The sequence below is a fragment of the Oryx dammah genome, unplaced genomic scaffold (genome assembly GCF_014754425.2).
Source record: "Oryx dammah isolate SB20612 unplaced genomic scaffold, SCBI_Odam_1.1 HiC_scaffold_29, whole genome shotgun sequence".
Taxonomy (NCBI): domain Eukaryota; kingdom Metazoa; phylum Chordata; class Mammalia; order Artiodactyla; family Bovidae; genus Oryx; species Oryx dammah.
The window spans coordinates 92,201,507-92,218,377 of NW_024070213.1; the positions used below are offsets into that span (position 1 = coordinate 92,201,507).

General features: G+C 40.9%; 2 protein-coding genes across 6 annotated transcripts in view; one reads left to right on the forward strand and one right to left on the reverse strand.

Annotated features, from left to right (window-relative positions):
• The window catches only part of VEZT (vezatin, adherens junctions transmembrane protein), an 83,280-nt gene extending 78,639 nt beyond the window's left edge, over positions 1–4,641 (reverse strand). For 2 of the 5 annotated variants that reach the window (XM_040234266.1, XM_040234270.1), the window contains exon 1: positions 4,509–4,633. In XM_040234266.1, coding sequence (XP_040090200.1) covers positions 4,509–4,544 — 36 coding nt within the window. In that variant the 5' untranslated portion in view covers positions 4,545–4,633. Of the gene's footprint in view, positions 1–4,508 lie in introns of all 5 variants that reach the window. The other 3 variants (XM_040234272.1, XM_040234267.1, XM_040234271.1) reach the window with 3 other exon arrangements.
• A 181-nt stretch (positions 4,642–4,822) lies between these two features.
• The window catches only part of FGD6 (FYVE, RhoGEF and PH domain containing 6), a 107,892-nt gene continuing 95,843 nt past the window's right edge, over positions 4,823–16,871 (forward strand). Inside the window, exons 1-2 of the mRNA XM_040234261.1 lie at positions 4,823–5,178; positions 10,291–12,706. Coding sequence (XP_040090195.1) covers positions 5,163–5,178; positions 10,291–12,706 — 2,432 coding nt within the window. The 5' untranslated portion in view covers positions 4,823–5,162. The remainder of the gene's footprint in view (positions 5,179–10,290; positions 12,707–16,871) is intronic.

Consider the following 16,871-nt stretch of genomic DNA (forward strand, 5'->3'; position numbering starts at 1 on the left):
ACCCCTGCCACCCCCTAAAATAATGTGACCTTGATACAACCAATCTGCTCTTTACTAGCCTAACTTCCCTGACCCAATTCCTCTGCCTATAAAAGTCTCTCTCTCTCTCTCTCTTTTTAATAGATTCAGGAACTCCTTTCTGTCTGCTAAATGGGATGCTGCCCAATACATAAATTGGTGAACAAAGTCTGTAAGATCTTTTAAATTTACTCTAGATGAATTTCGCTTCATAACAATGTTAACATTTTTTTGTTTTTTTCTCTAGTTAATCTATCTGTTATTACAGGAGTCTCAGCCAAGAACTCAAAGGGTAGAGGGAAAATTATTTGTCCTCCCCTGTTGTCCCAGTGTGTAAATCTGTCCTAGAGCACAAAGTGATGGGAAGTTGCTTGAGTCATTTAGAAGACAAGCAATAAAATGCTCATGGATTGGAAGATTCAATACTGTAAAGATGTCAGTTCTCCCCAAATTAATCCAGAGAGTCAAAGCAATTTCAATCCATCTTTGCAGTTTCTTTTTTCTAAAGTGAAAATGACAAGCTGACTCTAAAATTCATTCAGAAAGACAAAGGGCTAAGAATAGACAAAGCAATCTTGAAGGAAAATAAAACTGATGGGTATTACTCTATCAAATACTAAGAACTATTGTAAAAGTTATAGTAATTACAATAATGTGGTATAGGCACAAGAATGATCAAATTAACTAGTGGAAAAGGGAACATCCAAAAACAAAGCCACACATACAAGGTATCCTGATTTATGACAGGGCAACATTGTAGTTCATCAAAGAAACAATGGTCTGTTCAGAAAATGCCAGGTTAAATAGACAACCATGTGGGGAAAAAAAGTATGTTGACCTTTGATATCACACAAAAATCAGTTCCATATGGATGGCAGATCTAGAAGCACAAGGTTAAAATAAAGCTCTGTGACCTTAGAGCAGGCAAATATTTCTTTAAAGGTACTGACCATAAAAGAAAAAAGATTTACTTCGATTATAACAAAATTAAGAGCTTCTGTTCATTGAAAGACACTATTAAGAGAGTTCCACAGACCTGAGACAGTTGAGGTACATATATCCACCAAAGGACTTACATTCAGTATATGTAAAGAAATCCTTCAAATTGGTATCAAGAGATAACCCAAAATAAAAATATGCAGCAAATTTGAATTGGCTTCACAAAGTGAATACACAACTGGTCCTTAAACATAAAAAACCCCCTCTCCCTTTCCTTATCAGGGAAATGCAAATTAAAGCCAAGAGGAGATACCAGTATACACACTAGAATGCTAAAAAGACGGAAATTAGCAAGTGTCAGGGAGAAGGCAATGGCAATCCACTCCAGTACTCTTGCCTGGAAAATCCCATGGACGGAGGTGCCTCGTGGGCTGCAGTCCATGGGGTCACGAAGAGTCAGACACTTACTGAGCGACTTCACTTTCACACGTTGGAGAAGGAAATGGCAACCCACTCCAGTGTTCTTGCCTGGAGAATCCCAGGGACGGGGCAGCCTGGTGGGCTGCCATCTGTGGGGTCACACAGAGTTGGACACGACTGAAGCGACTTAGCAGCAGTAGCAGCAGCAGCGTCAGTGAGGTTAAGGGGAGCAACTGGGCCTCTCCTACACTGCTGGTTAAGAGTACAAATTGGTACTACCACATTGGAATAATGTTCGGCAACATCCACACAAGGTGAACGTATGTATTTCCTATGACTCAGTAATTCCTCTTCTAAGTATATACCCAACAGAAATATGTTCAGTAAGATATATATACTGAAATGTTCACATTAGCACTATTCATAGTAGTTTCAAACTAGAAATCACCCAAAGACGATTAATAGTAGAGTAGATTAAAAACTGGTTATACATTCACATGCAATACTATGGAGAAATAAAAAACCCTTACATGACCATATGGATGAATATAACAGACAAAATCAGAGAGCAAAGTCAGACAAAAAAGAGCATATACAAATGGAACTGCATAGTGTGTACACTATAAAAAACGTCAAAAGGGATCTAAATTAATTATTATAAGTCTGAAGAGTGGTTATTTTGGGGGTGGAGAGAAGTGACTGGAAGAGAGTAACAGGGAGCTTCTGGTGTGCTGATGATGTTCAGTTAAACACAGGTCCTGGTTACATAGGTGTATTCAACATGTGAATATTGATCAGTCTGCACATTTATGATTTGTGCACTTTTCTTATGAACTTTATGCTGCAATAAAAATTAATGTATATGACAAAAAGCAAATAAATTAAACAACAAAAAACATTTCTAGGGACTTCCCAAAAGTCCAGTGGTTAAGATCCTATGCTTCCACTGCAGGGTTTGATCCCTGGTCAGGGAACTAAAATCCCACAAGACCCCCTGGTTCTGCCACAAAATAAATAAATAAATTTTTACAAGTAAAATAGGTTTAAGTAACTTATGAAAAATGTATGCAAATCAGTTTTTGAGAATCTAAATCCAACAGGAAAATGGGGGAAAAAATACAAAAAGAAATGCTCAAGAAAGAAATAAAAATGTTTCTAGTAAATTCAAAAAATGTAAATTAGAACAGCAGAATGCTCTATTCCCTATCAAATTAGCAAAGACTAAAGAAAATTAATAAGGTTGCTAGTATTATTTTCTAGATTTGGTGAAAATAATACTCTTATTCCTAACGGAAACTTGAAATAGTATAACCTTTCCGTGTAAAAGTCTTGAAAAATGTTTGTATCTTTTGACCCACTAGTTTCCTTTCTAGAAATTATTCTAAGGAAAAATCAGAGATGCAATTAAAAATGGACTTATGCCAGTGTTGATTATAATGGCATTTTGAAACAATATAACTATCCAAGAATGGGAAAATGATTATGATACATACACATATTGGATATTATGTTTTCAAAGAATAATGATAAGAGAACACTCAGTGAAAAATACATATACAATTCTATGTGGTATACTTTTTTGTGTTAAAAAAAATCAAACATACATTTGCATAGAAAAAGTTGGCAAGAATACACACTATAATAGTGGCCATCTGTGGATGAAAGGATAACGAGTAATTTTAATTTTGTGGCTTGTTTTCTACGATGAAATGCTGTAGAAATGAGAATGCATTATTATTATATTCAGATATCTAACCACATAACAGGGTAAAAAAAAAAAATCCACCCAGTCCCTTTTCTCCAGCAATCTAAGTAACATAGATTTTTGTCTCTCTTTCATGTCCCACATGCAATCTTGTAACTTGTTTCCTCAATTTTACCTTAGCAGTATCTGTCCAAGCCATTATTCAATTCAGTCTTCTCTCACATCTGAAACTCAGGCACTCGTATTCCCTACTGACCTCCTCAAATCAAGACACTTCCTTTTGATAAAAAAGCCTATCTTTCACTACTTCTCCATTCTAGCCCTATCAGACCGCTTCACATAGTGAGAGTTCACACTCAAGTCCTAGAAATATCTGTACCAGATACCGTCACACCTCCCAAGCTTGGCATACTTTGTTCTCGTTCTTCAGATGCATTTTCTCCCTTCCATCTCTCTAAACACACTCACAGTTCAAGACCCACCTCCAATATCCATTTACTAGGTGTAGTGTCTCCGAGAACAGACGGCAGTTTCCAAACCAATCCTCCAATGACAGTTTGCATATATTTCAACATATACCATTCTGCACTATTTATTGTCTAGCTCTCTTTTCGTAAAGAATGAGCTGTTTCTTTTCTTAAATTTCTTAAAATCAAGTTGGATGAATGGACTTTGGTAAAGCATTCATACACATGCCTCATACAGAGGTGTGTGTTTGCGCCTGTGTCTGATAGATAAATGGCAACAGAAACACTAGAATTTTTTTTTTCATTCAAGATGGCAGAGAACGTCTTAAAATAGTCCCCAAACAAAAGCACTCTCACCAAAGCCTCGAAACAGACGAAATAGCTACACCTAGAGCAACAGCAAAGGACAAAAGAATTAGATGCTGAGACGCCCCGGCCCTAATCACCCACAGGAGGTCCCACACACAGATCTTAAACCACGTTAGAAAACTAGCACCTGCTGCCTCCATTCGAAGAGCCACGCCTCGACAGTGAACGGTGACCTCGGGCACTTCTTGATACTGACCCCAAAAAATCAAGGACGAAAAAGGGGGAGGCTAAATCGTACGGGTGAGGATCCAAAATCCACGACTGCGCCCCGCCCCAACCAGGAGCAGTTACCCCACCCCCACACCCCGCCAAGGCGTCTCCATCACCCGGGAAGGAACACGCAGAGCTCGCGTCCACCGGCCAGGCTGGGAATTCTGGGAGGGCCCGAGGCAGAGACTGGGCGAGGCAAGGGCGCCTCGGGCTACACCTGTCAGGCAGCGGCCAACACTAGGCCCGGAAATCGACGAGATTCGGTGACCAAGACCGGCAGGAGCGTCACCCGCTCCCTCGCTCCCTCGATCGGCCTCTCGCCTTCTCCCTCGTCCTTCTCAAACAAAGGCAACTCACACGCACCGCCATTTTTCCCTTACCTCAAAAACCACCTCTTCGTCAAAATCCGGTGTCATCCTTCTCCGCCATGCCACCCGCCTCAGCACGATGGGAAATGAAGGCGGGAGAACAGGCTGCACCCAGGCGTCTGCCTCTGCCAGTCCTTGTGTGCAGAAAACTACAATTCCCATCATGCCTTGTAGCTCACGCCCCCTTTTCAAGCCCGCTCATTGGAGCTGAGCTTGAGCATGTGAGCGGGAGGGGCGGGAACGGGATGAACCTTGGGTCCTCTGATTGGAGGAGGCTGGGGCTTTTGTCCGCCTTTTACGGCCGCGACTAGCAGGGGACCCCTGGAGCTCTGATTTTTTTTTTTTTTTTTGGAGCTAGGGAAGTCCGCGCACTGGCGAAGCGGCGTTGAGCACTGTCGTGCGCGCGCGTGCACGTCCGCCGGGAGCTCCGCTGCTCGGTGCTCGTGCCCGCCTGCCCGTAGCCGGCGCTCGCGCCCTGGAGCGCCGCCGGGTCCTCAGAGCCGGCAGCTTCCTTTGTGCGGCGCTCACGTTGTGCCGCGGTCCCTCGGGACGGAATGTGGGCTCTGCGAGGGTTTTTCTCTTCTGCCCAAATTCTTGAAACAATGGACTGTAAGGGGCGCGGGGATTAAGGGGGGCGAGCCGGGAAGCGAGCTTCACTGGGGAATCATGACTTCTGCTGCCGGTAAGTGACGGCGCTCAAGCTGCCCCTGGGAAGTTTGTAGCGAGCGCTGCAGGTTTTGGGCTCGGAGCTGCTTTCTCCCCCGGGATAGGTTAGTAGTGTTCCCTGTGCCTTTCTCCGGGACTGCGGCAAGTGCGGAGCAGACGGTGTTTGCTGCCGGATTTTCTCGTCCCTTCGTGCCTAGAGGGGCGCTTTGGAAATCTTGTGTCCCTTGGGACCTGCCTTTAAAGGAAGACCTTGTTGGGGTCTCTTAGCTCCAGGAGAAACGGGAAATGTAAACAGGGCATTTATTTATTCTTTTCTAAAATTTGAGCGACTTTGCCTTTGCGTATGAAAATAGTTTAGATTCCCATGTTAAGAAATCAGTTATTCTAGGAAAGGGCAGCGTGCCCGGAGTGTTGAACTTAGCCACTCGGCTGTGTGACTTTAACCTCAGTGAGGACTGGAAACCCTGACCCTTAGTAAAGAGATGTACACTTTGTTACTGCCGGGTTCCCCCCTGTTAGCGGAGAATCAGAGGAGTAGAACTGCCGATGCCAAGGTTTTTGTTCATCTTCACCCGGTTTTTTTGTGGACTTTCTTTTTTTTCCCTCTGTCTACCTGGTTAGTGTACACAAAGCCTTATTTTCTGTCTACCTCCCTTCGTCCTTTCCCTTCATCCATATGGCAAAGCCTGTTGTATTACCTTTGTGTGCTCTCTGAAGAATTTTATGGACAACGTTCAGAAGGAACAGTTCCTATTTTCCGAAATAATTACTAAAGTGGTATTATATTCCCTTATAAGAACATAGGTTAATTTTTAAGTTAGAACTTTATAATATAGTCAGTATTAAGTTTTTTTAATTTTTAGTTTAAGTTTATTAAAATGACAATTTCGCCCACATTGAAAGAAATAAACCTTCATTATACATTTAATAGTAAAACAGCGTAAGACGCCAAAGTTACTTCTAGAATCAGCAGTTAAGTATCAGATTAAATTTTCTTAGCTTTTCTTGGCATTTGTTTTAAATTCCTATAACTTGAAACTGTCAAACAGCACCCTAAACGTTCTGATTTGTGTTCTTTCTGAAAACTAGATATGCTAGAGGTTGTACTGCTAGGTGTAATCTGATTACAAATTAAGGAGCTGAGAAGTTAGCCAATAGGAGTAAGAAAGCAAGGAGTGCAGTGTTCCTGTAGTAGTATCGCTGAAGAAGATGTGGATCTTCCCTTTTGATGTTATGTGTGTGTGTAGAGGATGTCATCATATAGTGAGAATTACGTTATTTATAAACTCTTCTTTCCTTACCAAAGGAAGGCTTTCTACTTACTTGAGGTGAAGTATTTTCATCCTAAATTTCTGTGCCTCAGTGTAATGAACAAAACAAATCTTAAGTTTAAAATTACTGGAGATTTTAAAATCCTCCCAGCCCATTTTAACTCTTCCTTCCTTTGTCAAACGCATTTAAAATTCGTACCTTGGATGTGTCAACTTTCAGTTCCAATTCCAACAGTTTATAAATGAACAGATACAGAAGCATTTAATTGATATTTAAATATGTAAACCTGATCTAGGTCTCAGTTTGGAATTGTATTATTTCATTTGAATGACCCTCAAATATTGCAGGCTATTTTTATATTTATCAACTTTACAATTAAATCCACAGACATTTTTGTGGTGTTAAAAAGAGGGACACTTCCTGTGTTTAGCTGAGTTAGTTGGTTTTTAGCATAGCTGGCTGAGAAGCATTAATGACTTTTTTGTTTGCCCATCTGTTAAGATTTATTATAATTTTTTCTCATGTCTAAATGGAGAATATAGAAAAGAACTGGGGTTTTATTTCCATCTTCTAACAAAATTATGTGTTCATCATTCTTACAAGCTGTTTATGATGCTCTTTGGAACAAAATTTAAATTCATTAAAACTTTAGGAACATTATTTGCAACTGGGGGAGATGTTTGTTTACACTGAACCTAATCTGTGGTATTGTTTGGGCTGGTTGGCTTAATTTAAGGACATAAGAAAAATATAGAATATCTAAATTATATGTATTCTGAAGAAGAGCTTTTTTTTGTTTTTCTGCATCTGTGAAAGAGTAGGCCCACATAGAGATTTTAGAATTTTTAAAATCAGTATATGAGAAAAAGAGAGCTAATTATAGGAATGTATTTTATACCTTTTTGAACATGTACAGGTCTCAGTGTACATGTGCTGTACTTTGCTTTTTGGCTGGTCTAGTAGCTCAAAGTGTTGCACGTGGACCGCAGCCATCTGTGTGCAATAGATGACGAGTGTGTTTGTAATTGTTAGAATAGTGGTACTAGTGCTTTACACTCTTACCTTATTTTTCCCTGGAGCCAAACAGCTGTGTAAATAAAAGATTTGCTGCTATGCTCTAAAAAGTTTCAAGTCTGACTGTTGATACAGTATTAACATCCAAAGGTGCTGGATTTATTGCAAGTTTGACATTGGAGCAGATTGTCATATAATGGCTTGTTATTTTTTGATTTGTGTTTCTTTCAAAATAGAGCCACTAAAAATGATGAATTTCAAATATTGCTGTGCTATACTGACTTAGTTGAACACTTATTCCTACTAATAATTAAGAACTTACTCAGTAATCCTATTGAAGTTGATTCCTACAAACATTATTATTCTATGTTTAAATGGATATTGACTTTTCTTTTTTTAAAGAAATATCTTGTTACTGAGACATAGTAAAGACTGTGTATGTGGCAGCTCTGTCTGTTCCCAGGCCCAATGTTCAGCATTGGGGATACAGCAAAGAGACAAAGTGCCTGCCCTCCTGGAGCTTGTCTTCTTGTGGGGAAGACAGAGGGAAGTACACTGAAGAAAAATCACACAGGGCAAAGGGCTCCGGAATCTAAGGGTTCTCCTGAAGCAGGTGTCTCAGACTTATCACCTCAAAATCATTTAGACTCTAGAGTAATCTGTTTAAATCCCTCATTTACAAGTAAGGAAACTGAGGCAACCAATTCTGCATAAAAACACATGATTAGGTTAGTCAGCTCTCCCAGTTACATTATTGGTTTCCTCCAAAACAGCGTTAATTAAGCCAAAGTTCACAGTTCTTTATTTAATTCATTGAGTATGTGTTGAGGAAGTTAGGTACATAATGCTGTGCTGTATTTGTTGGTAATCACCATAGTTCATGTAGTTAATTGAGTTTCTGGAACAGTAAGAGATTTATGATTCTTGGAAGCAGACCCTGTACAAAACGTATTTAAAGAAAAGAGTAAAGTTGATACCAAAGATTAAAAAAAAAGATTGAACTGAAATAGCAAAAATTGATTGAGTGAATGACCCTGAAATTTCTGAACAGGCTCTAAGATTCAGTAAAAGGTTAATGAGATCAGAGGTTTTTTTGTTTTTGTTGTTTGGTTTTTTAGCTGTGGTAAAATAACCTAACATAAATTTAGCATCTAATACTATAAGTGTACAAAGCAGTAGTGGTAAGTGCATTCATACTGCTCTGCAGCCAGTCTCCAGAACTCTTTCCATGTTGCAAAACTTTTTTTTTTATTCCTTCAAAATGCCCAGAGGTAGGATGTTTTCAGAATAGTTACAGAAATGAAATCAATGTGACAGTCTGTCAGTCTTCCTTATCTTGAATAAGATGGGAGGTTAGGAAGAAGCCTCGGGCAGTCATACTTTTTCTTAAGACTTTACTTAATAGGTCAAGGGTTTAATTTAATAGACTATGACACAAAGCTTTATCATTAGGGTTTGAATGGTTTAAAAATTTTTTATACCTAAAAAAAAAAAACAAGCAAAATAATAACGTGCTTATTGAACATTTAACTGAAATTGCATGGCTTTGGGAATTTATATTAAGGCATTTTGGAACTACCTCATATCTTTTTTTATTATAACATTATACTGAAGAATTAAATGAGAAGGCATCTGTTATCAGGTGACCTTAGTTGAAGAGGTTTGGGAAATTCTTCCTTGGTTGGCAAAAAGGAAGTAGAGCACCCTACTTTTTTTTTGTAATATCTTCCCGAATTGGAGTACTGTGACTAATTTCCTTTGTTGAAAAGAAACTCACCACCAAGTGAAGAATCAAAGCCTCTGTGTATCCAAGCACTTAAACAGTGTCCAGCAGATGATATTTTGAAAGGTTCAAAAATATTTTTTACCACAAGTCTTTTAAGAAATATGACAGGGTGAAAAATGATAGTATAGATGGAAAAACATAAAAGAACTTTAAAAAATGTGGATGTTCAGACTATATAACTTCATTTTGTAGGCCTTTTGTGTGAAGTTTTAGGTTCCTGTAGGCTGGAGCAGATCTGTCGAAATCTAACACAGTGCTTATAAGGTGCTTATTAAGTCCTTTTAATATAATGTCAAGAAAGAATTGCTACCACAGGAATTATGGTCATCTTTTAAATGCACTAGAACTGTGGTTATAAATGAGGGGTACACATCGTAATCACCTGGGGTAGAGTGTAGACATGTGACTTTCTAAAAATAAAGCTCAGTGAAGAACTATAATGAAAATTCCCATTTGACAACTCCTGCACAGGAAAAATACCACTTTATTAAGAGCCTCAAATAATACAGTCTTGATAATTTTCAGTGTTTAAGTTTGGGAAATTCCTAGTTTCTGTATTCTCTTTTAGGTTATTTTGGGGTTCAAGTGAGATAGGTCATTGATAGAGGGCATTTTATACAACTCCACTGTATATCCTCGAGATAGAAGAATACTGCTATTCACATGAGACGTTTGGGTCATATCCTATGTAAACCTTAGGCAAATTCAGCTCTTGGACTCAGTAAATGAACCACAGTATCCTCTCCTACTATACGGATCTAAGCAAAAGCCAGTTGTTTTCTTTAGTGTTGACTAAAGATACGGTGATCTGTTCCAGAGTTAGAAGAAACACTGTATTGGATTTACTAAGCAGTGTACACTATACCAAAAGCTGTATGTACTGGAATTGAAGAGCAATTTACAGAATTTTCAAAAGTAATACTGACTCTGCATAATGTAGTATAATAATCTGCCTAGTAAAATGCATTGTCAAAAGTAAAAATGTTCTCAAACTTAATCATTTATCTTCTGCTTCGGATTTTTGGTCATCAGACTTTTTTTTTTCCCCCTTTCTAGAGATTAAGAAGCCACCAGTGGCCCCCAAACCAAAGTTTGTTCTGGCAACTAATAAGCCAGCTCCACCTCCTGTCGCACCCAAACCCGAGATCTTGGTTTCTAGTGTTCTACAGTCAACAAAGAAAACCAAACCATCCATAGCTCCAAAACCAAAAGTTCTGAAGGCCTCACCTGTCCAGGACATCACACAGTCAACATCAAGGAAAATCGTTGTGAACCTGGAAGGGCATACACAGGAATTCCCTGAAAGTACTGACGACTCGAACTGCAAAAACAAAGGGCATCTGAGCAGTGATTATATTTTACCAGTGTGTTCCTGCCATCCTGGATGTGACCATAAGCTTGAGAACAGAGGGAATTTGTGTGTCAAGCAGCTTGTCTTAGGGCCCCTGGAAATGCATGAGAATTTAGAAAATAACAAAATTGGTGAGTCCCCTTCAGCTGTAAAAAATCAGCATAAATGTGATTCTGTTGGTGAAAGGGTCAAGAGCCAGGGTAAAGTAGTTTTAAAGGCAAGCATCCTCGAAGAGAAGCTCAAAGATGTTTTAACACAACAAACATCACCCTTTCTTTTCCCCCAGAAGCACAGATCCACAGACAGTCCAGAAATGAGTGATGGCTGTAATTCCCACAGACAATTCAGCATTGAATTTGCAGATTTGTCACCTTCCCTGTCCAGCTTGGAAAACGTTTCTAATCATCACCCTTGCCACCTACAACTTCCTAGCACTGAATTTCAAAATTTTGAAACTAATCAGAATGACAGTGAAAAAAGCAACACTTGCTATCATTCATCTGAACAAGAAGCTCTAGAAAATGGTAAAAGGAGTCCTTTCTTATCTTCAGATGGAGATAATAAGAAATCAGAAGCCAAAGACCTTGGTCCCTTGGAAATCCACTTAGTGCCATGTACTCCCAAATTTCCAACTCCTAAGCCCAGAAAAACACGTGTTGCACACCTCTTACGCCAGAGACATATAGATACTCCTAGTGAAAGTACTGAAGAACCAGAGAATGTAGACAGCTTGCCTCATCTTTTCGAAGATAGTTTGAAAAACAATAAAATCAGTGTCTTTCATCAGACTGCTTTGTATAACCAGGAACAGGTGGACAAAGTGAAGCCAGAAGATAAAGGTGAATTGAATGTGGACCTCACCGGTGACAGACAAAACTCGGTCTATTCAGGAAAATGTCCTGAAACATTTTCCTCTGTAAAAATGGCACCTCCTTTAGAAACAGACTCTAACTTGAGTTCTGACGACAAGTCAGGAGATAGTTCTGGTATGTCACTTGCTGAGGACAAAGGGACCAGTTTTATAAGATGCAGTACTCTATCTATGAGCCTGCCCAAGCAGCTCAAATTAACCTGCAGCGAACATTTGCCTACTGCCTCTAACCCGGGAGTGTCTGCCCCTCAAATGCAAAAGGAATCTATGATAAAAGGTGAAAGTTCCTCAAAAGTTGTCCCCAAAAAACCTCAAAGACACAGTTTGCCTGCTGCCGGAGTGCTTAAAAAGGCTGCCTCTGAGGAGCTTGTGGAGAAAAGTTCTTACCCCTCAAATGAAGAAAAAGATTCAGAGAAGGGTCTAGAAAGAGATCACGTGCAGCATTTATATGCCCCAAACAGTGGTATGTCATCCTCCTTTGATATGCCTAAACGGGCTTCAGAGAAGCCAGTGTGGAAATTACCTCATCCCATTATCCCCTTTTCAGGGACCCCAGAATCCTTAAAGTCCGTCACCATATCCTCAAACAGTGAGACTCCCAGTGCCCTGACCAAGCCTAGAGCAAAATCATTATCTGCTATGGATATGGAAAGGTGCACTAAGCCTTGCAAAGACTCTCACAAGAAGAACTCTTTAAAGAAGTTGCTCAATATGAAGCTGTCCATCTGTTTCATGAAGAGTGACTTCCAGAAATTTTGGTCCAAGAGTAGCCAACTTGGAGACACAACCTCAGGCAGCCTGGCAGGTGGGGAGCAAAAAGGGAGTGAGAGTGATTGGCATGGCTTGTTGGTAGAGAAGAGAAGTAAACCCATCAAGGCATATTCGGCAGATAACTATAGTCTGGAGTCCCAGAAGAAGAGGAAGAAGTTGCGGGGCCATAGCAGTGCAGCTAATGGACCAAGAGCCGAGTCTTTGGATGACCAAATGCTCTCCAGGGAGTCTTCCTTGCAGGCACCTTGCAAATCTGTTACCAGCGACTGTGCACCGGAGTATGAAAATATACGCCATTATGAGGAAATACCAGAGTATGAGAACTTGCCATTTGTTATGGCTATGGGGAAAACTCCCGAGTTGGAACAGCAGAATTCCAGCAGTGTGGAGGACACTGATGCAAGTGTGTATGAGGTAGAGGAGCCGTACGAAGCTCCAGACGGCCAGCTCCAACTTGGACCCAGACACCAGCATTCCAGGTAACACTTAGGTGTCAGACAGACTCGTGTATCACTGAAATTAACCCTCAGCAACCCTGTGAGATAGGTTAAGATCTCATAGGTGGGGACAGGTAACTTGGCAAGAGAGTGGTTTATTTGATTTTATTTTTTAATTAATTTTTATTGGCGTATAGTTGCTTTACAATGTTACATTAGTTACAGCAGAATGAATAAGCCATACGTATACATTATATCAGGCTTCCCTGGTGGCTCAGAGGTTAAAGTGTCTGCCTGCAATGCGGGAGACCCGGGTTCGATCCCTGGGTCGGGAAGATCATCTGGAGAAGGCCATGGCACCCCACTCCAGTATTCTTGCCTGGAGAATCCCATGGATGGAGAAGCCTGGTGGGCTACAGTCCACGGGGTCGCAAAGAGTCAGACAGGACTGGGCGACTTCACTTTCACTTTCATACATTATATCCCCTCCCTTTTGGACTTCCTTCCCATTCAGGTCACCACAGTGCATTGAGTGGAATTTCTGGTGCTATACACTGTATTCTCATTAGTTATCTATTTTATACATCGTATCAATAGTATACATGTGTCCCTCCCAGTCTTCCAGTTCCTCCAATCCCTGTTTTCCCCCTTGATATCCATATAGTTGTTCTCTACATTTGCGTCTCTGTTTCTGCTCTGCAAATAAGATCATCTATACCATTTTTCTAGAGTCCACATATATGGGTTAATATACAATATTTGTTTTTCTCTTTCTGACTGACTTCATTTTGTATAACTCTAGGTTCATCACATCTCTACCAATGACCCAGTTTGAGAGAGTGGTTTAGTTAAGCATATATTGTTATTTCCAAAGTGCAGTCTCTTTTTATCAGGTAGTCAGGATGAGTATTTGCAATCTAACCTTTAAGTCGTTGACTTAAAAGTACCCACTTGGAATACAGAGCAAGACCCTAGAGGACGGAGTTGTCCAAGTCAATCAGGGTTATTTGCTAGGTATAAGAAATCTGTGAAGTTTTTGAAATCTATGTGTGCCCTTTAACTTTGGTGCCCTTGTCAGATAAAACCTCTAAATTTGCAAAATTCACTACTCTTTGAGGATTATTTATTTTACTTGTTGAAGGCTAATTACTACAGATGGAGATAGAAAAAATGCAGGAGAAACATAACTCCTGCCTTTCTCACTTTTGTATACATACTTCTACCCCTGGTGTGCCTACTTCATCTGTCTTTTTTGAAACCTTGTTTGTCCTTAATGGTCCAGCTCAGCAATCCTTTGCTTTGTGAAGCTTCCACAGTTAACTAGTACGACGTGTTTACCTCCTATTCTGATCTCCCAGTTATGCTTTGATGCTGTGGTGTCCTTTATCTCAGTCTTCTTTATGGTAGAATTATTTATTGCCATGCCTGATTGGTGTTTGGTTTCAGGCTTCATGAAGAGTTCTGGTTATATCTTTGTATCCTGCATGAGGCCAAGCAAGGGTCTTAGTAGGGATCGGTAGATTTGGTTGACTAAATGGAAGAATGAGCGAAAGAAGGGCAAAGGGGAGCAACTTCCTAACCCCAGGAGCAGCTTCCTTCTCTCTCCCTAGTCACAAAGGGACCCTTGGCATTGTGTGTTGAAAGTGTTTTGTGTTTAACACAAAGCACACAGACCGTTTTGGAAGTCTTTATATTCTTTCTTAGGTGACTAACTTCAAGCCTTTGAGTGCTTAGGTCTTAAAATAGGACTTCTGTAGAAATATTAACACACGTGGCACATAGTAGAGCCTCAAAAAAAAAAAAAAAAAAAGGATTATTGGATGAATTGAATAAATCAAATTAAGCAAAATCTTAGCTGTTGCACCAAGTAAAATAAATTGTTCTTTTACCTTTCAGATGCTCTCTTGGCACTTTTCTTTGCTCATAATCCTCTCTGCCCTTCCTCCTTTAACCCAAAAAGGCTTACCTCCTTTGCCTTAACTCTTCTAAATCTGACTCCATCCTGTTTACAGCTGTCTACTCTGAATGTTCGGAGAAGGCAATGGCACCCCACTCCAGTACTCTTGCCTGGAAAATCCCATGGCTGGAGGAGCCTGGTGAGCTACAGTCCATGGCGTCACTGAGTGTCTGACACGACTGAGCGACTTCACTTTTACTTTTCACTTTCATGCATTGGAGAAGGAAATGGCAACCCACTCCAGTGTTCTTGCCTGGAGACTCCCAGGGAGGGGGGAGCCTGGTGGGCTGCCGTCTATGGGGTCCCACAGAGTTGGATACGACTGAGGTGACTTAGCAGCACTCTGAATGTTAGTACCTAGGTGAAAACCTCTCCCTTGGCATAAATATTTCAATGGGGAATAAAGTATCCAACTTTTTTTAAAAGTCTGTTTTCTATTTTCACGCCTGCTCATCTCACCATGGAACAGTTTTGTTGATGCTGCCCTCCTTTTGAATAATTTTTTATTGGAGGATAGTTGCTTTACAATGCTGTGTTAGTTTCTGCTGGTACTGCCCTCCTTTTAACAAGGTTTTGTGTGTTATTGTGTATGTGTGTATGTTGAAGGGATGAATTTGGCTTCTTTGTGACATGCTGCTGCTGCTAAGTCATTTCAGTCGTGTCCAACTCTGTGCGACCCCATAGACGGCAGCCCACCAGGCTCCTCCGTCCCTGGGATTCTCCAGGCAAGAACACTGGAGTGCATTGCCATTTCCTTCCCCAGCGCATGAAAGTGAAAAGTGAAAGTGAAGTTGCTCAGTCGTGTCCAACTCTTAGCGACCCCGTGGACTATAGCCCACCAGGATCCTCCGTCCATGGGGTTTTCCAGGCTGGAGTACTAGAGTGGGGTGCCGTCGCCTTCTCTGCTTGAGCAATGAGTGGATGCCAACAATTAAGATAGGATTAGGTTTGGAATAAGGGGGGTGAGTTTGCTTTTGGGATATGTTGGATTTGAGGTGCCAGATAACCATCTAGGGGAAAGCGTTAGTTACTCAGTCATGTCCGACTCTTTGTTACCCCATGGACTGTAGCCCACCAGGCTCCTTTGTGGAATTCTCCTGGCAAGAATACTGGAGTGGGTTACCATTCCCTTCTCCAGGGGATCTTCCTGACCCAGAGACTGAACCCGGGTCTCTTGCCTTGCAGGTGGGTTCTTTACCATCTGAACTGTCAGGGCTTTGTGACATACTCCTATCCTTAGCTAAGGTGAAGTTTTTTTCCTTGAAATTGGAGATTTGACCCTGGAAGTTTTCTGTTGACCCTCAGACTTGATCTGAAGGAGTTGTGATTATCTCTAATTCAAACTGTAAACTTCTGGAACTTGTTCTTCATCTGGTTTGCTTCTTATGCCTTTAGGGCACTGCTGCTCTGGTCCGGGGCGAACGGGGAAGGAAGGGGTTAATATACACATCCAGCCAGTGCAGCCGGATGGCATTCATAAGAAGGGCTTTTTCTCAAGGCCACAGGAAACCGAGGGCGGCTTTGGACAGGTTGAAGCTGTCAAGTAGGGCAGCCTGGTAAAGAGTGGGTGAGCTCTGCTTTTGAATTTCGCTTTCCATGGAGATTTTTGTTTAGGCCTGGCGCAGGGAGGCCTGAGCAGGCTGGGGAGTCCTAAAATGTGCCAGCTGAATCAAAAGCCTTCAGTCACAGGGCCAGGCTAACAGTGTTGCCTGGGAGGTCGTACCTTGTGTAAACAACATTGCGCGTGGAAAGAGAAAGGAGAATTCAAGCCTCCCGAGGAGGATACCTGGCTACCCCCAAAATAAGGTAAATGAGAAGTGGGGCATCTGTTTCAGGTGAGCTGAGTGGATCCAAGTGGAAATCCTGTTTGACAATCTGGCTGTTGAAAATAAAGATCTGTGTTTTAGAGTAATTAAAATTCAACACCCTGTGCTTCTAAGATGATAAGAAAAAACACAAATGAACTCTTTAAAATTTTTCTGCTGAAGTGAATCAAACAAGTGTCTTTAACAGTTTCTTAGGCCTTGGAGAATAGGTTCTGGATCTTGTAGAGGGGACTGGTTCACAGAAACACACTAGTTTTACAGTCTACTTAGATAACCGAGCAGATTCTGGATTAGTAAACAGAATAATGGGGGTAGCCTGTATGGTCTCCTTCTTTAGAGTATAGATGTTTCATGAATCCAACAACTTAACATTTCCAGATTCATAACAACATATTTATAACTCTTCAGGAAAGAATTGCAGGCA